The following is a 26,721-nucleotide window of genomic DNA, read 5'->3' as shown; positions in this document are numbered from 1 at the left end:
TGTAGCAGCACCTCAGAGGCAGGAGCAGCTGCTGGCAGCACACACCAGGTACTTGTCATCACATTCCTTAGTTTGACATTGTTCCTTTCTGACCAATTCCCTCGCCCAAGCAGGTGTGTCTGTAAGTCACCTGTATACTTCTGCTTGCTAACAATTAGATGTTGCTCACATTACTTTTTCAAATGCATTTGTTGGTGAATTTCTGTAGCAGAATGATGTCTGTGCATCTAATTGCAGCCAATACTACAACCAAAATTACATACAGCATATTACAAAGTTTATCTCAGTTCATGGCTGTGGAACTCTTCAGGTTTTGGGGTGCCTGAAATACAGTTAACTGATAAACATATGCACTTATAGCAACAGCAGGAACCTATTTTAAGATACGTCTTTCAGCTTAGTACTTACATTTTCAGAAATCATTTTCCCATCTGGACTCACCTAGACACATGCATACTGAAGGGGAATATTGCCTGGTGAAAATATACCACTACACTGACTGTCCTTACCCCACGGCTGCTGGCGGCAGTGGTCTGGAGATGAATCATCCTTTCATTATTATCCTTTTACTGTGCCTCATTGTGCAAAATAAACTTTCCCTGCTCTCAGCAAGGCCCAGAGGACAGATATGCAAGGCAGGATGCGTGGCTGCATGGAGTGATAGGTCAGAAATCACACCTGGGAACACCTCACCTGCCTGTCCTGGGTTCCAGCACCGAGGCTGCAGTTCCACAGGCGCTGCTGCGGGGGCACAACTGTCCAGAGCACCCTGGTCCTGCTTCCTGCTCCCTCAGCCACACTACGTGTACACACTCAGGCTGGTCCAAACTCCTCCTCAAGCTAGAAGTGAACAAAAAGAAAGTTTCCTCCGTAACTCAGACCCCCTGCACACAGCACTGGTCAGTGCAGCTCCTTGGGATTCACAGCACGATGCAGGGGAATGTCTGCTCAGGGATCCCAATTGTACATGTTCTGCATCTTCAAAAGCACTTTAACCTCAGTCGTAAAAGTAGGAGTCCATGAAGAATCAAATAATGCAAAAGTTCAATAAACTCCTTTTGATATTTAAAGTGGAAAACGTGTTTATTAACATTCTTTCAAGCTTTCCTTAGTCAAGGCCATATAAAAAAATCTCCATGTTGAGTATATGGTTTTACTTTCTACATAGTTACAGAGGTATTATATAGAATTTACCTTTTTTGTGATACACTGGTAAGTACTGAGTTCTGTGAGACAGGTGTAAGCGCTTGTTTTCAAATCAGGTATTTGAAAAGAACAATTTTTTATATACAGAGTTTAGCAGACTAATGTAGCATAAAATGCTCTTAATAAGAGGCATATGAGCCAAGGATCAATATAATACTCACCTCAAATTCTTTTTCTATGTGGAACAAAATCTCTGTCTTGGGCATCCCCCAATTCCCACATCTTCACTGGAAACCAGACAACAAAGTAGTAGCAAGGGGGATAATTAATGTGCTTATGGTGGACCTGACCTTGTGAATTGCTCAAAACTAAACATATATTCTAAGTTTTCTTAACCTGGGAATTGCTCAATGGAATTTCTTAAACTCAGCTACTGTGGCCAACTCCAAAGGATTATTTGGAATCACTGCTTTGAGACAGAAGTGGAATTTCTTCTGCTGTTTCAATACACCAGCACACAGAATATCGATCTGTTCTACATTTTCCTTTCAGTAGTGGTGACAGTTCTTAGGAAAACTCTATACAAACATGCAAATACAGGTTTTGTTGGGCTTAAGGGGTAACACATACCTACATGTAATAAATATTGCTCTCAGAATGACCCATTTGTAGCTACAACATGAAAATAAAAGTACTTCCAGAGAAATCCCGTTTCAACAAAAGACATTTAGAGTCTGTGTGATATTTCCATTGATATAAACTATTAACATTATTCATTAGCATTGTGAAGTCCAGTTTAACTGTTGGTTTTGAGAAGACAGAATGTGTGACTGAATACCTGCATCAAAAATAAAATCTATCAGTAATGATTCAACCCGAGTACTACTACACGAACTGCTGCTCCTATCAAAGAAACCAAATGGATTACAGATTAAAAGAGATTCCCTACGCAAAGGTTTGTAAATAGCCTTAAGAACCCTTTTGTTCATACACTATTGGTCATTAGTAGTCTCAGACAGTGTTTGCCACTCTGTACTCCCTGTCCTCACTGGGCTGCAGCTGAACCACCACACTTTCTTCGTTCATGCCGTTCTCCGCATCACTGCTGTCATTGTCATTGTCATCCTCCTCGTACTCCGAGGACTCGGTCATGTTCTGGTGGGAATGGGACTCTGACAGAGCCCCGAAGGACTGGGTGCTGACCGAGGCCAGTGGTCTGAGCAGAGGAGTGTTCTCAGACACCTCGTTCTCCTCTTGGCTGCTGTCTGTCTCTGAGTCAGAGTCCCCCTGGGAAGGGACCACTTTCTGCTTACACACAGGGCAGGTTTTCTTTGTTTTTGTCAGCCAGGGGTCCACACACTTGCAGTGATATGCTGTTAGAAAATGAAATACAAGGACATCATTATCCAAGTGAAAAGGACAGGGAAACCTGTTAAACTGTGCTTCTGTTCAGTAACATAGGAGAATTTCGGAATGTAACTCACAGAGAGAAATTTTATTCCCAAGTTTGTTGGCACGTAGCCTGTACAAAACACCTGACAGATTCAGAACTCAGCCACATGGGTATATGCAATGAATACTTGTGTTCTCTACCGAGTGAATGAGAGCAGTCCTGCGACAGGCCACATTTAACGAGATAAACTTTAAAGCTTCTTGAGGAATTCTAACCACTCTGAAGCAGGCACGTCCACCATCAACATCCTCACAATGCCTCTAGCCTCCACACCAACATGTATCAAAGCACCTTGTTATTAAATAAAATTATTGCATGATTTTGTGGATTTTAAATTAGGTCTGCAGTTGGTACTGCAACTATACTGTGTTTAAAAAAAAACGTGTATAAGTGTCTTACTTATGGTATTAAGAACCCAACTCTGCTTAGTAACAGAGACTTGTACCTGGCAGAGAGCTTGTATGTACACAGGCCAGCATGCTGTGTTTAGTACATGGTCAAGCATGTTTGGCAACATGTTCTCCACAAGAACCCATGGTGGTGGCTGGTGGTGTTCGAGTTTAGTTACCTCTGCAGTCCCCCACTGGGAGAGATGCCGTGGACCTGTTCTTTCTCTTCTGAGAACTCCTTGTTCATCAAGCTGGTTTGAAATTGGTTTTACACTGTGGATCTACAAAGCTCCTGTCACCGGCTGTGTATGGAAGGCTGTAACATCAGCTGCCTCTTTGTTAACAATATCTGTGATTGCTGTCACAGTGCCTGCTCAGAGCAGGAGTTCAGTGAAAAAAAACAGATAAAACTGTACCCAGCCAAAATGGCTGTAGTATAGTTATGGCCTGAGAGGCAGAGAGAGGGTCCCGAGCTAGGAAGGGTGAATCATATCTTTCTTGAGAGCTTTTATCAAAAATATGTTTAAATCTAGAGATGCTCTTGGGCCCAGGCCTCTTCTAGATTTCTAGATATAAGCACTTAAAATGCTTCCTTGTACTTAAAGGCAGTCAAAAGCAGTCTTGTCTTGTGGATAGATATGGACCTGACTGCTAAGTACACCTTTGCAGTGGGCTGGATTTGAGAAAGACTGTCACAGGGGAAATATCCCACCAATGCTGACTTCAAGTGTAGTCAGGCAGTGGCTCTGCATGGACACAGGCTGCAGGACAGACCCCTCCCTCCAGCCACACCTCCAGGTCACCAAAAGCTCAATTAGGTTTTATGGTTTATTTCTCTTGGGGAAAGGGAAAGCCTATTTTTTTTTTTTAATGTAGAAAGTATTACATTAAATACAGATAAGGGGCAGTGTCAAGCCCAGATTTTCTTTCACGTATACATCCAAGGAAAAATACGAAGTGGGAATGCCAGCCTTTTGGCTTTTAAAAGGAGAAAGCAAGCTTTCTCTTTTCCCACTTTGTATGCACATTCCTGCATATTAGCAAAAAGAAATTTTATAAATCACTCACTAAACATATTTGCTGTGGGTTTTAGACAGTGTTCTACAAAGCTGTTTTAATCCAAATACAAACCTAAAATACAGCTGCTTACCATGAGAGCATGGAAGGATCCTGAGCTTGTCTCCATCCTCATATTCATCCAGGCAGATGGCACACACATCATATTCATCTCCTACAGCATATAAGTGAGAATCAGCTTGACTTTAAAGGACTTGCAGCAGACCCTCATCCTGACACACATCCAAGCCAGTGCTCGCCACTGCCCAGGCAGGGCAGCTCCTGCCAGCTGCAGAGCTACTCCCGGACTTCTGACCTCTTTGGGACCAGAGCTCATCCACTTTAGGATAATAAAAACATTTTAAACTGTGTGAAGTGCTATCTCTATAATATTCTTTCATGCTCACTGAAAGTAAGATAAAAGGATTTAAAATACAGGATTCACTTTACTATACAGGTATTAGTTATTGACAAAACTTAAGGCAGAAAAATAGCAACAAATAAAACTGGGTAAAAAATAAGAATCATAATAAGGAATGACAGTCTGGTCACAGGGGGGAGTTCAGTGTTTTGTAACTCAAACTTGACAGACAGGATACCCAGCACTGGCAGTACTGACACAGCATACACTGCTGTGGTACGTTATACGACCAAAGTAGAGACACTTCTCAGAGGTCAGTGCATTCCTGATCCATTTTTTTGTCAAGGGCTTTACAACATGGTCCTTCCATCAATTCCCATGGCTCTTTTCCTTTCCCTGAAGACACTGGCCTCCCAAGCTGCTCCTGTCCTGTGGTGGCTTTAGCCTAGCCACTCACTTCATTCGAGGGATGGGGAAAAGGGTCAGAAGGGAAAATGTCAGAAAATCCTTGAGAAAAAGTCATGGGTAAAGCAAAAGCTGGACACACAAGCAAAGGAAAATAAGGAATTCCTTCACTGCCTCCCATCAAAGCTTCAAGACCAAACAGCAGCAAGCAGAACATAAGGTTTAAGTTTGGTTCCTAAACCCTTTGGCTCAACATCCATGGATTCAGACTTCTCTCTCTCTCTCTCTCTCTCTCTCTCTCTCTCTCTCTCTCTCCAGGTAAAGACATAAAGTCCTGAACCTTTTGGTGCCTTCCTTACCCCTCTGCAACCAGGATTCTTTTCTGGGAAGTACACATGAGCTCCATGGAAGGGGAGGAAACTGCCCTTTCCAGAGGGGTCCTTTGCAAACTGGTTTCTAGAATTAAGAAATATGGCAGATCTTCTCTCTGTGGACATTGGTAGAACAGCCAATTGGTAGAACAGCCATTCGTAGAAGCTCTGGGTGTGAAATGACTGCTCCTGGTCAGTAGGATTAGCAGAGGGGGGTGGTAAGTGGAAGCTGCTCCTGGTGGTGTTGGAAGCAGTTCGCTAGGCTGGAGGAGTTATGGTATTGTCTTATTACAAAATTGCCCCCAAGGAATGTATCAGTTACACACACAGGAGACACAAGCTCCAGCTGCACACTGCCCTGACCATGACTTGTTCTTTAGATGCGCAAACTACTTCACCAGAAACAACCAGCTTGGCCCAGCCTGCCTCTCCCCGTCACACGGCTGTAAGCACACTGCCAGCAACCTTCCCATCACCTGACTGACACGGATGGTCGAGGGACTGGACGTAACGGGGCCAAGTGCTCCACCGCATGTTTGTCCATCCCATCACACGGGCAGTCATCTGCCCAACACGTGGTGCTGGGTGTCCACACCCTGGTTACACACTGTGCAATAGGGGAAGGCACCGAGAAGCCCAAAGAGCAGTGCTGGAAGGTGACAGCTGCTCTTGAGTAGGCTCATTTCCCCAGGGCATCCCCCCGGCCAAGGAACAGCAGCACCCTCGGAAGCGGTGGAGCTTCACACCCATTGCTAGGCCAGGCAGGCACAGGTGAAGTTTCCTGACAGCACAGGTCTCTGTCCCACTCCTCCCCTCATGGCATAGCCATGTGCCACGAGCCCTGGGCCCTGCTGCTCCACCAGCACCCACCACGTCCATCTGCAGCAGTCCCCCCGCTCCCCTTGTCCCACAGACCACACACCTGTACCCAACCAACACTGCCAGGGCCTGCTCTCCCGGGGCTCAGGGAGGCAGCTCAGGCAGCAGCCAGCACCAGGGACACCTTGGCACCCAGGCACATGAGATTTCTCCTGGACTAGTTCCCAAGCTGTTTCATCTCCATGACCACACATCCCTCAAGAACAGAAGATTTAAATTCTAAAAGGGACACTTTTCAGACATCTTTTTCTCAAATTCCAGTTACTGTAGCTTAGGAGCTGACTCAAAACCACCAAAGGAATCAGGAGAAATGGAAGCATGGACATTACTGCAAAATAAAGTATCTTGCTTAAATAAACTGTCTATGAGGAGTATTTAGTAAGCAAAATTATCTTCTAACTACTTGGCATATATAAATAAAAAAAAATATTTTCAGAAACACAGAATTACCTATCCACACATTGCTTTGAGCAATGAGAAATGCAAAACTACAGCTGCCAAGATTCCACAAGCAAAGAGGAAGGAGAACATCAAAAACAGCAATAAGATTCTCTCATACACTGGCTCTTTCATCATGTAATTCTGAGACACTATAGACACACACAACTAACTGAAAAGGACATGAATTGACCTTCTTGAAGCAACTTTTTCCTTGCAAATTTCTCTTTAAAGTACAACATAATTTACTTTGTATTTTTATTCTAATTAGATTTCATAGGCAATCAATAAGAAAACCCAAAAATTACTACTTGTTTTATTAGCTTAACATAATTTTAAAGAGTTAATATCAAATCCATAGAAGTAGGTCACTAGAGAAAGGCTCCGTTGGCCCTGTAGAAGAAAACACTTTTTTTTTTCTATGAGGCTGATTAACACTGCACAAATACTGTATCCTCTCAAACTGAACATCTGCTCTGCACAAAGTGAGAGCAATGTCGTTAATAATGCAGGGTGGCTTTATCAAGGGCAAAGTTCTGTCCTTGAACACAGGCACATCCCCTGGCCTGGTCTTTGTGCCTCAGCAAATAGATTCCCTATCGACACATGCCAGGTAATAATCAATCATTTAACTTAACTGCTTTTTCCACCTTTTCTTCTTATACCTTGCAATAGCTTGTGTGAATGACTATCAGATGGTAAAATGGTAACACATATAAAAACAAAATGGAGAAGAAAAGTAGCAGATTTTTTCCTACTGTTAAGGAGTAGACTACAATAGAGAGGGCCTTAAGGCAGTTTTTCTATTTCACTGAATAAAGTAACAGCTTAATTCCTCAACTTTGTCATTAGATCTTGCATCAATTTATTCACTACAGAGAATCACAACTACAAGTATTTTGGCATTAAATTTGAATTGCTCTTGCCCTCACAGTAGTATTGTGATTAAATGAAAGGAGCATTCCTCCAGAAAGGCAGAGAAGTTATACCCAAAAGATAGTTTTGTTTCTATACTCTCAACAACGTCAGGCAACTTATGTGCCATTAATATTTACCAGTTTCCAGACAAATAATTATAGAATCATAGAATAGTCTGAGTTGGAAGGCCATCTATTCCACCCTTCAGCAATGAGCAGGGACACCTTTCACTAGATCAGGCTGCTCAGGGCCCCACCCAACTGAATGTTTCAGGGATGAGGCAGCCATAACCTCTCTGGGCAACTTGTACCATGGCCTCACCGCCCTCTCTGTAAAAAGTTTCCTCCTAACATCTAGTCTGAATCCACTCTCTTTTAGCTTAAAACCACTGCCCCTTGTCCTGTTGCAAGAGACCGTGGTAAAAAGTCTCTCCCCACCTTTCTTATCAGCCCCTTTAGGCCCTGGAAGGGGCTCTCAGGTCTCCCTGCAGCCTTCTCTTCATCAGGTAACACCCCCAGCTCTCCCAACCTGGCTCCAGAGCAGAGGGGCATCAGCCCCCAGAGCACCTCCATGGCCTCCTCTGGACGCCCTCCAGCAGATCCACATCTGTCCTGTGCTGAGGATCCCAGAGCTGGATTCAGTACTGCAGATGGGAGTTCCAAATAAAGGAAATACTGCATCACAGTGACTGACTGCTGTGGTCACTGGCAGTGGGAGCCCAACAAGGAACTTCTGTGGAATTTCTGTACTGATTTTGCTGTATATTATGCAACGTTTTAATGTTCACCCATAGTCTGCTCTGCTCCCATTAAGGAAATGTTAGAACTCTTCTATTTCAGTGAGAACAGGGTCAAGCCAAACTTTTTGTGTGCTTTCATTCCAAACTCTACTATCAATTTCAATGTACTCAAAATCACCTCTAAAACTTAACAGCCCCCTGATTTACAGTGTTTTGGTGTTAAACACAATAGGGTTCAATTAGGTTATACAAAGAACGATCCACTTGCCTTTCTTAAACTTATGTACAGGAAGTTTCTTAAGCTGATCCTTCCTAAGCCGATTCCTTCTTGCTCTGTGTCTGTCTTGCACGAATTTTGTGATCTGGAAACAGACATAAGACAAAATGAACAGTAAGTTAAAACAATAAAAGAACAATATGATTTATGAAGCTTTGCAGTAAGTTGGTCAAAAGGGAACTTCAGGTCACACTGAATCACCTCTTCCCTTGCCTGAACTCAAGGAAGAAGTCAAACAGGCCTAAAGGATGTTCTCCATGACCATGGCACTTGGAACTGAGAATACACAAGCTTTTTTTGGAGAGGAAAGAAAGAAAAAATTATGTCCATGCTACATAAAACAATGGCTATTGCTGCAATCCTCTACTGAGGTGTGTGAAAAGCAGGAAGTACATTGCAGAGCAAAACACAATTCAGTAAGTTTGACTGGTTTTCTTTACAGATTTAGACTATTACAGACGTTTTAGAGGATTATTCCCACATTCATCAGAATTATGTTTTTATATTATCTACAGTAGTAGTTTGGGGAGGAGTAAAGGGGATACTTGAAGCCATTGTTACACTTTACACTAGGTGATACTAAGATAGCTAAATAACTAAAATAGCTTAGTATTATTAGTTATTTAGTTATCTAAATAACCACATTAAAGATTCTATTTCCATTTGATTAATAGTCCCTAATGCTATTTCTGTTTGATTTCTGATTCTAGCACCTGTGATATATGACATCATTTTTCAAATATGATGGCAAGCAAACAAATGAACAAAGGCCTGAACCAAAGTATACACACTAACAAGTCCTTTGAAATTTGCAGAAGTACTCTACATCTATCTGCACCGTGGGTAGGCAAACACGGAGAGTATCAATATTATAAACAGCATGAATATCTCTCACTTCAGGAATCCCTGCAAGGCACTGATAGACTTCACAACCAATTATTTCTTATAAGTAACGAGTTTTGGTAAAATAAAATTTGTATATTTTTGAAGGACATTTGAACCTAAACTGTTTGTTCAGATTCTTTTACCCCAGCTAAACCAGGAGCTGGATGCACACACTGCAGTTTTTTTGCTGTTTTTTCAGATCCTTAGTAACAGTTAGAGTCTCACGATCATTTTCTAGTTAAAAACAAGATTGTCTCAAAAGAAGCAGGGTCAGAATAGAGAAGAATGAGGACCAAATCCAACCTGCAACCTCCCTGGGATCAAGTTCGCTGCACCAATTAACTGTCCAGTGCTCTCATCTATCAGGATTTCTGTTAAGGCCTCTCTAGACACAAGGGCATCAACGTCTCCTGGTTTAGTATCCTTGGCAAACTTACTCTGTGTCCTCAGCTCCGGTGTCCAGGTCAAGAGGCGGCTGTGAGGCTGACGAGCACCACTGACCCCTGACTGCCAGGAGGTGTTACCCCTTCACTGCTGCTCCCTGAGCCAGACCCTCCCCACACCCACCCTCACGTGTACACGTGAGCTTCAAGGGACACATTTTGTCCAGAAAGATACTGTAAAAGACTGTATCAAAAACTGATCACTTAGGGGTGATTTATTTTTTTTTTTTAAGCATTCTGCTTTGTTTTCAGAGAGCTGCTGCAGCTGTGATTGTGCCAAATGTGTCCAGGATTGCCAGTGAAACACGTAACTTGCAGTGCAAAAAATACTAACACAGAATAGAATATTTTAAGAAAGTGTTTATAGAACAGTTGATGCATTACTTGATTTTTATTAAAAGGTAAAATAATAAATTGGGCACAGATTCCAAAAAGTGGGATGCTAAGTATTCTGAAATAACATACAGCTCTGCTATCTTACCTTTTCAAGGAGAGATGTCCCAACTGAGAACTTCTAGAGGCAGTGTATGTGCTGTGAGATGTGTACTCTGTGCTTGCACTGATCACTACCCTGCAGTATAAACCAGTGAGCCCTGCACCACTGAGCAGTGGCACTAATGATTATCAAGTCTGGTAAAGCGGGACATGCTCTCGGTGTACAAGAGCACAAGGACAGGTCACCCTGTATGGGGCCAAAAAGCAAGGGCTTGTGCAGTGCAAGAGTGGCAATGAGAATAACTCCCTGTAAGTAGTTACAAGGCAGAGAGAACACCCGAAAGGCTCATGATATGCCTTTGACAAAATTCTGCACCTATTTATTTTACCAAGAAACGAAAGGATTCCAGGTGAGCATGGTACAGGTGTGTGCCATACACACAGCTGTCACTGTTCCCTTACTGCATCCCTTCCTTAAACCTCAGTATGTGACAGCTCCCTGACGACCTGTTTGAAAGAAAAAATGTTATCAACAGAAGGAACTTACCATAAATATGACGATGAGAATAAGACAGATCCCTACTATTATTAAGAAGGGGATTAAGTAGTACTCCAAAGGAAGACTGAACTCTGGAATTAGCACAACATGGCCACTGTGGGGAGGAAGAATAAATACGATTTAAAAAAAAATTAAAAGAAAAGGTTGTCACTAGACACACTACAGGAATCTTATCTGTGCACAACAACACAGAAAATTCAGCTGATACGCACACAGTGTAAAGCCAATTAAATAAAAGGATAAAACAGTGTTTCTTAGGACATTTTTGGAGTTAAAACTACTTCCTGATCTCAATCATAAATCTAGAGCAACCAGGAAAACCACCTCACAGCTGCTTTGACAGCAGAATGAAAAAAAAATAACATGATATCAAAAGATACAGTGAAATCATTCTTATTTACTAAAGCATTGTGGGTTGCTCTCAGGCACAAGATTTTACCTGGAATACCTATAGCCTCTGTTATCACAAAATCCTATTTTAAATCCATAAATAATCAAAAGAGGCAATGACCTGATGCAAGGAATAACACAGCTGCATGTTAGGTAACCTACCCCTTTTCGTAAGTAAATTCTTCTTTAAGAGAATTGGCTGATGTCTCACCAATAAAGACAGAAGGAATGTCAATCTTCTTTAAAACTTCAACTGTATACAAAAAAGCAGGAAAATAAAACTATTATTATGTGGACACTCTATGGGAAGTCTTGAGACATAAGACTTAGCATTATGAGACTATCCCAACAGGAAGACGTATTAGAATAGTGACATACAGACGAATGTACATGCATGCTACAGCTTTACATCGTACAAATGCTATTATTTTTCCTAAACAATTTCTAAGGACTTTATTTTGGGTATAAAAATCAAAATTCCTAATGGAATATTAAAGAGAGTATAAAACCAAAATATTTTGACAAGAAAGTCATCACCAGAGTAAGTTTAACCAGACCACCACTCTTTACTCAGAGAATTGATACAAGTCACACAGCTCCACTGATTTCCAGAATTTCTGACAACTTGCATGATTTTGTGATCTGGTTCTGTAAGTTTTAATAAATCTGTCTTCCCTCCTTTTCACTCTAGACATAAGTAAACATACTGGAAACAACTGCAGTTGGGGTCAAAAAGAAGAAAGAAGAAAATGAACAAGTCCCAATCTTTATTTCAATCTCAAGAAACTGGATGAACTGTCTTCTACTTTTCTGCTTATCGGTGAAGGCAATAATAAATGAAAAATTATTGAAAGATAAATCCCATATTCCAGAAAACCTTCTCCTCAGCTTCACCTTATACTGATTTGCCCCCTACTGCTTCACATTTAAGGCTCAAAGTAACCTGAGTTTAGACCGTATCAAAGCAGTCAGGTTCCTCAAGTGTTACCTCACACTTCCAGATCTGTGTTTGTTGTGGACTTGTTCTACATCTTGATTTCTCAGTGAAACATGAAAATAAGATTTACACAGGTTAAGAATTCACTAAACCCACTTTCACGTAAGTGCCTGGGTTACTCAGATCCCATTTAGTTTGTGAGAGTTCATTCCTAGTTTACTCAGTGATGTTTCCACTGGGAAAGAATTTATTTTCCTCTCATTTATGTTCTTGTTCCATATTGAGCAAGTTAAAAAACTGGACAAAATAAAGAAATGTCACAAAGAAAGTCATAGCAGCACTACAGACAAAACACACACACCACAAAACAAACTCAACATTTTGACTAGACTACAAGATGTTCTGAACATATTCACTTCATGAAGGTTAAAACTGGAACAGCTATCATGAGAATCAAATAGTAAATCATGCACTGGTCTCTAAACATTCTTTTTCCAACTGAAAAACTGAAAATAAGTACACATGTATTCCTATGAAACTAGAATCCATTTGTCCAGAGGAACAGGAAAACGTACCTAACAGTGCAATAACAAAATGGAACCACCAACAATCACGGTTTGACTCCATGATCTCAAGGGTCTTTCCCAACCTAAATGGTTCTGTGATTCTAAATACTAAAAAGCTGTATTTTAAAGTTTCATTTCCTTCCAAATGCATTTTTTTCTACTTTTCCTATATTTCTACTTAATTAACCACACATCAGCTATTTTCCACATCAGTCATATAAATCTCAGATTTAACCATTTAACCCGGAACAGTTGAACTAAAATTTGGAAAACCACAAGAAATGCTCAGAGAAGGTAAAAATCAATGCCACTAATCATACACAAGTATACATATATGTTCTTATACAAATATGTCCCATTTTTAAATGTTAAAAGCAGGAGGATTTCTGTTTAGGGAGGGGTTGTTTCTGGTTTTGTTTCTTGGGGGCTTGGGGTTTTTTTTTTCTTTGGTTGGTTTGTGCTGGTGGGGTTTTCAGGGGTCTTTGGTGGTGATGCTCTTGCCAGTGGGTGAAATGATTTTTCAAACAGGAGAGAAGAAGTGATACCTGTACTTACTGTCGTTGGATCCCATGCTTATGAGGTCATCAGAATCAACATTGTGAACTATAGCTGCCTTGTATCCAGCTCTCTGGGCATTTAAAACCTGTAAGCCACACAAAATACTTATTGGAAAGACTGCTGCTTCCAAACACAGTAACCTGTCTGTGCCCTGAGACAAGGTACACTTCCAGGAAGTTATTAATATGTATACAACATCATTTGCACTTACAAAACAAGTGTCTCCTTTCAAAGCAAAATCATATCATTATTCTTATACTCATGTAACTATGTTATTTTTCCAGAAAACCAATATTGTCTGTAGGTAGTGTTTATATATACTAAAAATAGAGTTAAAAACTTTCTATGGGTAGTTAAAAACAATATTTGATCACAATTGAAAATAAAGGCACTAATGTAATCTAGAAATTACCACTTGATAAATGTGGAATATCTCACCTGAAATCCCAGGTATCAGAAGCTTTCTCACGGAAAAGGGCAAAAATTTTAAGTGGGTACAAAGCTGTTACCATCCTGTGCACTAGTTAGGTTTCTGAACTATACTCACATTTTTGCCAATACAAGCAAAGCCCAAGATTCATGTAAATGGCATTTACTACAGTGACTAAGGTAAACTTAGATAAGTTACAACTATTCATCTTGGATACTGCATCCACCACAGTATAAAAACCCCTCACAAGCTGCAAAAAGCATTTAGAGGATCTTGAGAAACATTTGGGTTTCATCCTAACAATACTGATTCTCTTCCCATATTGCTAATGACTGTATTTCAAACAACAGGACAATGTTATTGGAAAATGTAGAATGCAGACACCTTGAGAAATCCCAATATTACAAAAAAAAAATCCATTTAAGATGTCAGCATAGATGCACGTTTGGGGGTTTGGCCAATATTACATCATCACAGAAAATATCCATAAAGAAATCAAGATACAGCTATGCACCTACATTTTTAGTTTTCAACGTAAAACAGGAGAGATGGGACTTTCAAATTAACTCCAGTTTTTGTTAAAGCCTGCATTCTGTCAGTCATGTGGTTAATGGGTAATTTAACTCACATCTTGGCACACGTGCAACTTCCTGGCAGAAACCTCAGGGCAAAATGCTGTACTGGGCATGCAATTATACGATGCAATGCTGCAATAGTACTAACAACGTGCTAGAGGTGAATTCCCTGGCCAGTCAGCACACACATACACACAGTCACCTTGGTAATGCTGATTGATCCACTTGCAGCCTTGCTCTTTGTCTAATATGAAATGTGTGAGAATCCCCTTTTCCATCAATATTACATGAAATATAAAACATAACCAAAAAACTCTTACATACAGAGCTAATGGGACTCAATCCTTAAAGGACAGACCATGGAAATCCCTCAATGGCAATGCAGAAATCTTCCAAATTCTAATCTGTTCCTTTAAGCATGTCTCCAGAAGCAATGCTGTCCCATCAGTGTTTGGACAGCAATTAGACCAGCAAAGAGGACATGGAAACCAGCAAGTAACCCTTTGCCCTTCCTCTTCCCTACTGAGCCATATGCACATGCAGTGGGAGGCTTCACAGGACAGAATGTGTGCCATTCCCGAGTTTGATGTGAAGTCAGATTACACGAGTAGTGAGACTGCCTCTGCAGCTGGAATCTACAGTCTGGGTAGAATTTACATGTTTAAATCACCACGTAACCAAACAGCAGCAAATATGGCTGAATCTCTGTTTAGCTCATAAAAGTCAACAACAAACTTGAAGAGTCCTGTTTTCCTTAAGACATCCTTAGCTATAGCATGCAAAGGGGTCATTTTCACAAAAACCATATATTCTATCCAAGCACAGATAATTCTAATTTTGCATTTTCAAAATCAAAGAATGTTAAAGGTTGGAAGGGACCTTAAAGATCAGTGCACTGGAGTGGGTCTCGAGAAGGGCAGCAAAGCTGTTGGAGGGCCTGGAGCAGGTGTCCTGTGAGGAGCAGCTGAGGGAGCTGGGGTTGTTTAGTCTGGAGAAGAGGTGGCTCACGGGTGACCCTGATGAAGCTCAGGGATGACTGTTCTCTACAACTGCCTGACAGGAGGTTGCAGGCAGGTGGGTGTCGGGCTCTGCTCACAGGCAACCAGCAACAGGACAAGTGGGCAGAGTCTTAAGTTGCACCAGGGGAAATTTAGGTTGGACACGAGGAATTTCTTCACAGAAAGAGTGGTTAGATATTGGAAGGGGCTGCCCAGGGAAGTGATGGAGTCACTGTCCCTGGAGGTGTTTACTGACACTGGATGTGGCACTCAATGCCGTGGTCTAGTTGACAAGGTAGGTCAGACTTGACCATCTCTGCTTTATCTGCCTGGAGACAATAAAATTCTCCCTCCCCTTCATATCAGTATCTACCCTACTGTTAGCTATAGATATTTTTCTGAAGTACCAGTAAATTCTTTGAAAGAGAGAGGAAAAAAGAAATACTAATAAAAAACAATTGAAGAATTCTTACCTTGACATCAAAGTTGCACTCCAGCCTTCGGATTAACACAATAAAAGCACCAGAGGAGTTGTCTCTCAGTGGAGGTGGGGCTATAGGCTCACACGCATTCTCCGGTTTGGAATTTATTAGAAATCCCTAGAAAACATGAACAGAAACAGGAGCTTCTTTTCTCTTTGTCTTAACAAAAGAGTTGGTAGACAAGAATAAAACCACATTTTCATACAATAGCTAAGCAAATTCTTATCATCAGCTTAATCCTATATTGCAGCAAGATTTCTGCTACTTCCCTATTTATTTTAAGTCATCAGAATCTTTATGTCTGTAAAGAATTAGAAAGTTATAAGGAAAATACAGTTTTTCTAATCACCTCATACTCAGACTTTGCAGTATAAGTCAACATAAAGAGGATGGTATATACTACATTAATAAAGTGTTAACTATTATGGTAAGACATATGGAGACTAATCAAGAAACTAGAAGTACAATGGCCTAAGAAGCACCAACACAAACTCAGCACTTGCCAATTAACCAGGGAACACAAGGAAAGGTCTGTGTGACCCTAGCACAGACCTATCACACAAAATAGCTGGTTTGCTCTGGTAAGGAAAGAGCACACAATGTGCTACAGCTGAAAGGTTCCCAGAAGTAGGAAACTCTGGCAATATCAACCTCGAAGCAGTCTTTGGACTGTTTTTAGGTGGCTGAGTTAGCCCTCCACCACTGACAATGCTGGAGTAGAAACTCTCCTAATCTCACACTTTACATCTGCTGAAAACTTCAGCAGCTTCTCTTATGGGAAACACGCTCCTCTAGACACAGGATACCCTGGCACAAGTCCCACTCCCCCAGGCTGTGACTTCAGGGTTGACCACCTCCTCCAGCCCTCCTCCCCAGGGCTGGAGCCACCCCGAGCTGCCAGCACCCTGCACTGCCTGCCTGAGCTCTGAAGGGAGCAGGCTGGCCCTTGTCCCATTGCTAAAATGGGCTTGCTTCCTTGGTCAGCTCTCTATATCACCTGAGAAGGAGCTTCTTGATTAACTAGATTAATGCTGGTTAATTTGTAATTGGGTTGGTATTATTTAGATTCCCCTCTTTCAAGTCTCTTCACAATAGATTGTGATTACCAAGAATCAGAGAAATCCAGACTGGACACTCTGAGGTTTTGCCTACCCTTCCTGTGAAATACCTCTCCTCAGAAAATCACCTTCTTGGGCTGTGTTTGTGATAAGTTGTACTTATCACAAGCGACGGAAGCTTCCAGACACTAATGCACTGGAACAGCCTTCGGCAGAGGAATATTCCCACAAGATTTCCACTAGTTTACATCATATCTAAAGCTAAAGCAAATTATTGTGCAGGTAAAGAGCAGTGAATTGCCAGAAAATAAGAATATAACTAATGTGTTTTATGCAAATAAAGATCATTAGAAGTTGCACTGCTATGGGCTCGAGAAATTATTGCTACAGTTCTAGATATATCCTTAAACTCTCAGTTTTCACTGACAACTTTAGATAAACAGAGATGTCATCGCCTGTGCAGAAATAATTATACATAATAAGTGATATAATTATATATAAACATACATATTAACTGTGAGTTTAAATATATGTTTCTATACACAGTTTATATATAACTGTACATATTTTATATAACATATACAGTATACAGTGTGTATACATGAACTGTCAGTTTAAATGTACTGTTTACATATAGTCTTATACTTTATCCATAAATATATATTATTCATAAAGTTTAACCTGAAACAAAGAGAAGCATTTTTGTTTGGAGTAACTTTGTTTCTGTAATAATACCCCCTTTGGCAGAAAAGCTGCACCGGCAATATATTCTTTGCCAAGTTTGTGGTGACAGGCACAACATTACACAGCCTGCAACAATCAAAAGCAAGAACTGAAAATTCTACAGTGATGTGCTGCAAGCCAATGATGACTTGGGTCCCTAAGGTTCCCCAATTCCTCCAGCACACGCTGCTCAGGGTACACGGCTTCACACAAAGCCTTTACTCTGCTTTAACCACACTGGGCTGTGTGGAACGGACTGCCCTCGCCAGAGGGGTTTTACACAAGCCACACACCACCACATCACAGGTCACAAAATGCAGCCACAGACTGGCTTGTCTTTAATTCTGCCATACATTCTTAACTATCTTTAATCGAGGACCATCTAACTGAGCAGCACCTACACTTATGCTTTGGCACTGGCTATTACAGAATCTGACAGATTGTGTTTTACAACTTGCATACTAATAAATCTTAATTACAAGCATTGAAAAAGTATACCACTTTCATCCTATTGCAACCAATATCACAGCAGTTTTTAAACTAATTAAAATCTTAATGCAAAGGAAAAAGTTTTAGTCTAATATTCAGGACTAAACTTGTTATTACTTCTACACAGGTGATGACACCTACCTTAAATAAGATAGAGCTGTCTAACAGTTTAAAAGGTTAAAATCAAAGCTCCTTATATCTATTTTTGATGTATTCAATTGGCTCACTACTTGGGCAAATCACTTAATCACCGTCTGTTATACAGCTCTAACACCACTTCTCCCCACAATAACACCCACTGGGCATGGAAATGAAGTCTGCCCGAGGGGAACTGCAGAGAATTTTGAGTTACAGGAACTGTTACAGCACTTTATTCCCCTTTGCGATTAAAAGGGCAACACACAACTAAAGAGTGACCCACCCCTGGACTTTCACACCAGCTTCGTTTTCTGCATAGTGGTTACTCACAACACTGCAACACCAACAATGCTGCAGAGCCAGATTCTGGGGCCATATACACTACACACAGAAGGAACAGGCAACTCTTATCTTTTTTAGTTTACAGAGAGTAAGCAGATACAGTTCTCTTGATATATATTCAGGGCATTTATATATATATTTTTTATTTATTTCACCTTCAAGCCTTCCGCTGGTAGTCTGTAGCCAAATCTAGCAGGTAGGTCATCAAAAGTCTGGGTTCCATTTTCAAGGTTGTACTAAGAGAAACAAACAAATAAATAAAATCAGGTTTGCAACAAGATAGAAATAGTTAGAAAGTGTAAACAGAAATAAACAACACTGCATTCTTTTAGATTAAAATATTTATCAGACATAGGACATCTTGTGACCATGTCAATGAAATCACAAAACTGTTTATTCCACTTGTCTTCCACTCATCCAGCAACATCATTCTTTTCTTATCTAGCTGTCAAAATACAAAAGTAATAGATATTTTGTTAAATTATTTGTACAGTAAATCTTTCTTTCTACTGTCTAAAACTCAAATACCATCATATTTGCAGAACAGAAACAAAAAACTAAAGTAAAAAAAAAATCTAAAGAGCTGGAGGGCTTAGGTATAGAGCTTTTATTGGATGGTGATAGCAGGTGTTTTGCCCTGAATTCACTTGTGTACAGGGAAGAACAGCTTTCAACAACTCGTAAGCAAAGAATATGCCACCCCTTCCCAACTCCCTGTTATCCATTCAGGTTAGTAGCTGAAAAGTATCTCTACAGTTTTGTTTTATAATAACTATGAGTTTTCACTTCAAAACAGAAGAATATTGTAAGGATATAAATCTGTGGAAGCTTTGTTTCATCTTTCCTTGTCCATCTTCAGCAGCTCTATGCCATGCCTGACCAACACAGAAGTCATACCAGAAAAGGTGCAAACTGTAAGTATGCTTCATTTTTTTCATATAAAGTAAAACAAGTATTTCCTGCAAAAGTTGTGAACTCTACAGTAACTGACTTGAACGTGCACCAGTTATAAGTTGTACTAAATGGTTTAGGGACTCAGAAACGTTTGTCTATTCATTGTATCATCACACTGTCACACACAACAGCCAAGTAAGAATCATGTTTGCTTCACAGGGACATTTTCTACCAGCCAGACTTAGACAGAAGAACTCAAACTATAGTTCAGAGACAAACACTGCTATGATTTATCTGAACTCTTCCAAAGGAGCAACATTTTGAAGGAGCTTTCTTCCCACAGACTCTAACAAAATTGAGGAGAAAGAGGTAGGAATGGAGCCAAGTTTCAAGGAAGCTTCCTTGTTCTGTGTAATCAGTGTGCTCCACACAGTCTCTCCTCCCAGCCTTCCACCACACAGAGCACCAGTGCACTACCTTCTTCAAAACATCCTTCCTGAGCTCGTGCCACTGCCAGTTCTTGTTTGAATTACTTGGCAAGCCCCAGCTAAAGCCAAAAGTCAGACACAAACCTATTTATTTTTACTCCTTTTTCATAAAATAACCAATTCTGCCTCAAATGCATGTAACAGCACTTTACACATTCACGATCCTTCATTTGAAGCTGCAACTATGTGAGAACACAGAAGCATAGACTCTTAAATTAGAAGGAAATAGAAGAATTTCGTTCCTTAGTGAACCCAAAACTAGACCAGTTTTGCTAACAAATCGTTAAACTGTGAAATCTCTCGAGATTGTAAATGATCTGTACACCAGCAATGCCAAGTGACACTGCCAACATTCTCTCCTCTGAGCATTCCACTGGCTCCTTTGTGCAGTAGTTTTAGAGCCTACTTCAAGATATTCTCAGAATAAATCTGCCACTTCCAAACATCCAAGAATAAAAGACACTTCATTTTTATATGGAATCATTTTAGAATACTGCACACAAATGTTTAAATAGAAAAAATTAAACTAAACTTCCAAAATGCCCTATTTTTCTTCTCTGAAGTTGGGGGGGTTGTTTGTGTTGTTTTAAATAATCCTTATAAGAGAGGAAGAAGCAAGAATAAAAGTCAAGTTTTTTTTGAAAAGAGGAAGCATGGGCTTGGTGACAGAGGAAAGGGGGATAGGAAATCATGTTTACAGTAGAGTAACAGTTTTAAATTTCACAATAAAATGGTCACATCAGCGTTATAATTCAGCAATTATCTATCTGCATTGTTTCCTTACCTTTTTCCTACAAAAAGCATTGATAGAATAGTAACAACCTGAAGATCCAAATAACATACTTCAGTGTTCATCAACCCCATGCTACCATAAACTTTTAAGAATTTTTATGTTAAAATTTGGCTTCAAGGGCTTGTCACTGTTCTCCCAAGTTGATACGGTATTAAAAACTCCTCTGCATGTCACTGGAATAAGCAGAGAACGCAGAGCCAACAGTACTTAGGTTTAATTATTTCAGTAGCTTAAGCTCTATCCTACAAAGACATTTATGACGTCCTCCTTAAAACTTCACAACATACCACGTTGGTAACAAATAGCAAAACAAAACCTTCTCCCACTGACCTATGTTCATTATACTGTTTATTAGCCTGATGATCTGAAATTCTACACACCCCAAAATTTTTTCCTTAACGATAGTAGATATTTTCAGCTATTTAAAAAAACAGCTACGTCTAGGTGTAGTACTCACAGAAAACCTTCCTGACAAGGCCTCCAGCACACCCATGAATTATACCAGCCATAGAAGATTACTTATTTACATCCAGGAACTGTACAAAATGGTATCCATCACCAAAACTTAAACTGCTGTCTAAGCCAAGTCATGGAATTCTTTTAACAGGATTATAACATGCTACAGGACATCTGGTCAGAGTGGAACTTTGTAAATGTCTAAGGGAATTAAGTGCTTTCACTGTCATGGTACCTGAGCACATATCATCTACAAAGTTGTTTGAAAATGTACAATTCATTTTTTTACTGAAATAAACTGTTAAGGCAATTCCATTTCAAGCAACATGCTGTAATATTTATTGTATTAACTGATAAATTAATAGAATAGTTAAAAAGAAGATTCGATTTCATAGATATTTCACCTATGTAGAAAATATACTTACTGCTAAAATATCTGCCTCCACAGGTAAAAGATTCAGGAAAGCAAATAACTGCACAGTCACAATAGTGTATATCTGAGTGGCAGACAACATCAGCATTCCTATTGACAACAGCATATTTTATTCAATACCTGCAAGAAAAAAACCAGAGTCAAGGCACATAGCAAATACTTTGCTCTGTCATTTTATGGGGCTCTCTTGGTAAGTAAACACTTTGCCAGAGAAGTACGTAAAATGTTATTTGACATATACTTTTGAGAAACAAGTCATCTTAAAGTTATATCATTATTTTAGAATAGAAGTCTCTTCTGTCAAGACGTGTAACCTCCATGGGAGGGACTGCATGCAGAAACCACAAAGTTGTAAGAGCAGCACTTCAAAAAGCTTTAGGCACCATACAGCAATACAAGGGATGAATGTTCACGTTGTATTAATCATCCTTAGAGACTCTTCATTTTAAACTTCCCTTCTTCCAGCATAAATCCAAATCAGCAAATTACCTCATATACTTGGAATAAGTACACTAAAAGCATTTATTCTAAATATACAGTGCTTTCGCAAGTAAGACGAACATGTAACAAACACAAACCTGCTGTATCAACTTCAGAGAAACTCAGAGATGCTCCAACATGACACCTGCTCTGGGCAGCAGCTCTGGTCCCCTGGAAACTGTGTGCATTTTTGAGACTTTTAAAAACAAGGACATGAGTACTCTGTAAAGTTTGCTTAGATGCATGTCCCCAGCTCCTGACTTTAAAAGGAAGTCAATTCTGCTTTGCTAGTAAGGGCCTGCAAACTTATGCTCTCATAATCCACAAACATATGAACAACATGGCACAAATTTGCAACTAAAATCCACTAAATATTACGTTTAATGTAGTAAGAAATTGTGTTTCTGCTAAGCTTTCATTTCAAATGCTCAATACCACGTGCCCACAAGCATTTCCTCCAACGCAGGGCTTTCAGTTCTTACACAAACACAAGGCTGTCCCACAGTCCACACTCACAGGGAGGTAACAATTCCAATAGCAAAACCCTAAAGTCAAGCATCCAAAAACAGTTGCAGTTGGGTGAGGGGGCGAGATTCAGCCTCAATCTATGCTATCAAGAAATGCAATCTGAACTGCAGGAATGGTTAGCTGACAAAGGGACAGAGACTTCCTGAGAGGAAGGATGTGGAGCTGGGAAAGAATCCTGTCCAGATGCTCATCAAACTTCTCCCCCATTTCCCATGAGCTACATGTAGAGGCATCTGTCCTGTTGGATATTCCCAAAATACAGGGCAGATTAATGCCATGCTCCTCTTCCCCTAAAAAAATTAAACTAGTGTTTGTTTTTTCCTACAACTTTACGCTTTCACTTTCTTTTCCCCAGATGTCATATTCTATCAACTTTATTCATCAAAGCAGAACTCCCATCAATGCAGTTTCACCAAGCTGCCAGTATAAGATGTTCTGGATCATTTATTAACAGTCCTTCCATCTAGGGAACCCGAGAGACAACAACTAGTGTTCATCCCTGTGTCATGCTCCTACAGCTGCCCAACTGCCCATCCTACAGAGGTCAGTGGGACAGCTACAGCAACGCAAGCTCATGGGGGAAAAGACTCAGAGGGATTCTGCACTGTGATCCACCAGGATGGACAACTGCCTCTGTCTGCCGAACGTGGTCTTAAAAGAGAATATCAAAGAATTCTTTCACACAGAAATTTTATTCAAAACAAAACTACTAACTGAGGTAATTTTAGTGCTTAAACAACTACTTTTTTGGTTTTCTTTGACAAGGGCCATCTAAACAACAAAAACTCTTTAGAGCGTGGAATAGAAATGGAGAATTACACTATCTCAGCCTCCCCTGTAGCCTTACTACCTCGGGACAGAGTAAGAAATCATCATTAATTCCCAGAAATTCCCTGGCATCCGGAACAGCCCCATGAGAACGGTGGCAGTCACTGCAAGGGAGCAGAAGCCAGGAGGAACCTCCCTCCAAGGTTTCTCTTCTAAAGGCCACAACACCCCACAGAACGGGGCCTCTGCTCTGCACCAACAGTCACGACTGACCATCCCTGTGCTGCTGCCACAGGCACAGTCTGGAGACACACAGTGACCAGCTGTCTACAGAGGAACTTCAGATTCCTCTCAGCCTTAGCTACAGCATGATAAGGGGCAGGCAGCCTCTTAAGAACACAGAAAGCACAGAATATCTTATTCCCCTTATAAATACTCACACCTAAACGTGACCAAGCTAGAAAATTCAATATTCAGAATTCAAATACATGTGATTCAGTACACCTTGAACTCCCGAGTACCAAACAAGCACCAATGAAGTGCTACATTCTGCAGGAAGTCTAACCACTTCCACTGCTGGATGTAAGAGAATTGCTCAGTTCACAGACGGATCAAGTCTGGGATTCTTCCAGTCTCAAAGTAAGAGATTACTGGAAATAACATAAAATAGTCACAACAAAAACCAACACAAATACGTGGGATCCAATATTGCTGTAAGAGGTAAAATAATTCATGGACAAGTTTTAAAATAGTATGTGCTTAGTAATACAATTATCAGAACACCTGGATCTCCTCTAACTTCTTTAATTGGAGGAATTAAAAGTACTTCCAAATAATTAAACTCAATTAGGCCATCCAAATTGTTTGTATGATTGCTGAAAACCTCCAAATTGCAGCTTCTTATAGAAATGGTTTCATGTGGATTTGTTTTCATTTGACTGTAGATATTTCATTCTGAAAATTTTCTGTTGACTGACCAGAGAAATCACAGCCAACACTACTGCTTTCTTTTTCAGAATCAAGAAACATCTAAGAATTCCTGTCTTCCTGTCCTACCCTTTGTGGGCTTTTCAAGCAAAAAGCATTATCCCATGATGTAAGGTTCTCAATGTTAATTAACGCAAATATCAGAGTCAGATTTGATTTAAACTAACATGAAGAGAAATAGAATTCATTATTATTATTTGGAGGAAACAGCTGATATTTTCAAAAACAGTTCTCATAATTCCGACTTAGTCATTCAGACATATGATGCTTTGTGAAACTTTCAACTAGTTCACGGGAACTGAAGTTACAGTCACAGGAACTGGTAATGAGTTACAAAATTAATGAATTTTTATTGCTAAATTAAGACTTACCAGCTTTTCTCATCAGCCTGCCCTAAAAAAGGAGGACGCTGGTGAAACTGGAAGGACAAAAGAACCATTGTTCGAAAAATACAGCCATTTTTACTATGACAGAAGCAACAATACACTTGAAGCTATCACAGCACTTTAACCAACACAGTAAATTCAGCACACACCTTACAACAGAGAGAAAAGCACTAAAGGAGCATTAAGTAAGGTTAGAAAATATCAGAATTAAATTGGTCCTTGCCAACAACATGCACGTACAGTGAAGTTTTCCCTGTCAAAGCTACATACATACAAGTTCTTCTGGGCCCAGGAACTACTGCCTCAAGCACAAGCCAAAAAGCCTTCCAATTCCTGAAATTCAGTGGCACTTTGGAAAGCACCCCCCTCTCAGATGAGGCAAGCAGCTCAGAGGACACAAAAATACAGGTGTATGGAATTAAGGGCTACACTGTAAACCACACAACAAAAGTTAAACCTGACTCTGCAGGAACCTTCAGCACTTTATACCTGATTTTCCAGTGTGTACAGGCAAAGTTGCCCATAAATAACTTTGGGCATTTCTTCCCACTCTGCATCCTAGAACTCACAAACCAAAGCCTGAGGTGCTGCATCCCTCTGTCAGGGACTGAACAGGGCAGAAACATGGATGGGAAAGGTGGGGTGTGCTGGACCACAGCTACGAGCAGCAAGACACCCCTGAAGTAAACACACTAAGCACATTTATGACAGAGATCACAAAGACATTACATGGTTCAAGACACAGACAAGAACATTGGGGCTTTTGGCAAATATCCACAAACCAGACTGCACAAACTACATATAGATATCAAATTTTCACACATTTGTATCTCAATCAACTCAAAGTGTGTTTCAGAGCAGAAGACAACACAAAGCAATCCCATGTCCACACAGTTATGTACATGCTTCAACTTTCTCATTTCCCTCCTACTTGTGAAAAAACCCCAAGCTTGTACATCTGTATTAAACAATCTTAAATTCTATTTGAAGCCAAACAAGATTATGATGCTTACAGGAATAACAAAAATCATATGAACATACAGAAACTTTGTCCTGACACACACCCAGTGACAACATTCCAAGTAGTTCCATAACCTTCCAAAATTCCATAAGTTACACAGTTAATACCAATAACTGTCATTCACATCCCTCAAGCCCCCCGTATCTCTGACTTTTTGCATTTCGATGCCACCACATCACTACTGACCTAAATCTCCATCTCACATCTTTCACAAAACTGAACACTGATGCACACAAAGGAAAATCAGCGTTAGACCTGTTAAGATGAAGGAACAATTCCTCTCAATTCACTTTAACCTTATCACTAGGAATTTGGCTGTCAGCCAGCCAGAGTCCACACTACTCGTTATCCTGCAATACCAACCAGCACCTCGGAGCACAGCCAGCCTCAGGAATCACACACCGGGCCGAGACGCGAAACGCCCAAGCAAGGGTCGAGCTTTCCCCGGGCCAGGGGTGACGCTCGGGAAGAGCTCCAACAGCTTCCGCTCCGCTCCCTCCCGCGGGGTCGGGCAGCGCCGAGGCCGCGGCGGCTCCAGCCGAGCCCAGCCCTGGCTCCGCCTGAGCCGCGCTGAGGACCGCGCCCCGCCTCGCCACTCCAAGGGTGGAGGCAAATAAGAGCTGCGCAATGAAGCGCTGAGTGCTCAGCGGCTGCACAGCCCGGGCACCCGGCGGCGGGGAGAGCCCGGGGGGCGCTGCGGCCGCGCCCTAGGGCAAACCCGCGGCCTGGGGGCCCCGGCGGTGACCTACGGCCCAGCCTGGCCCGGCCCGGCCCGGCCCGGCACTCACCTGCGGCCCGACCCCGCGCTCACCTACGGCCCGGCCCGACCCCGCGCTCACCTGCGGCGCGGCGCGGCCCGGCCCGGCCCGGCACTCACCTGCGGCCCGGCCCCGCGGCCCGGCCCCGCCTAGGCCCACGCCATGGCGCGTTCCGTGCGCTCGGCGCCCGCGCCGGAAGTTCCGCCTGACGGCGCGCGGCCGCAGGCACCGCTCCGAGGCAGTCCATTGGCCTCTCGGGCTGTCACTCAGCCAAGGAGGGGCGGGGCGT

At 41.2% G+C, this 26,721-nt stretch overlaps 1 protein-coding gene across 2 annotated transcripts; it reads right to left on the bottom strand.

The window, feature by feature from the left end:
• Positions 1-1,056: 1,056 nt before the first annotated feature.
• RNF13 (ring finger protein 13) lies at positions 1,057-26,637 on the bottom strand. 2 transcript variants are annotated; one of them, XM_027716344.2, is made up of 10 exons: positions 26,552-26,637; positions 21,497-21,624; positions 18,596-18,676; positions 15,682-15,807; positions 13,203-13,290; positions 11,307-11,397; positions 10,743-10,848; positions 8,424-8,517; positions 4,139-4,219; positions 1,057-2,519 (listed from the first exon to the last, which is right to left on the bottom strand). In XM_027716344.2, exons 2-10 carry the CDS (start codon positions 21,608-21,610, stop codon positions 2,158-2,160), a joined length of 1,143 nt encoding a protein of 380 aa, XP_027572145.1. In that variant the 5' UTR covers positions 21,611-21,624; positions 26,552-26,637; the 3' UTR covers positions 1,057-2,157. The 2 variants fall into 2 exon arrangements, with proteins under 2 accessions (XP_027572145.1, XP_039245897.1); XM_039389963.1 differs by lacking the exon at positions 26,552-26,637 and adding an exon at positions 24,639-24,672.
• Between the last annotated feature and the right edge of the window lie 84 nt (positions 26,638-26,721).

The sequence above is a fragment of the Pipra filicauda genome, unplaced genomic scaffold (assembly GCF_003945595.2).
Source record: "Pipra filicauda isolate LSUMZ 115617 unplaced genomic scaffold, ASM394559v2 scaffold78_size3787270_pilon, whole genome shotgun sequence".
NCBI classification, from domain to species: domain Eukaryota; kingdom Metazoa; phylum Chordata; class Aves; order Passeriformes; family Pipridae; genus Pipra; species Pipra filicauda.
The sequence above is the reverse complement of the archived record's forward strand: the minus strand, read 5'-3'. Positions and strand labels throughout refer to the sequence as shown.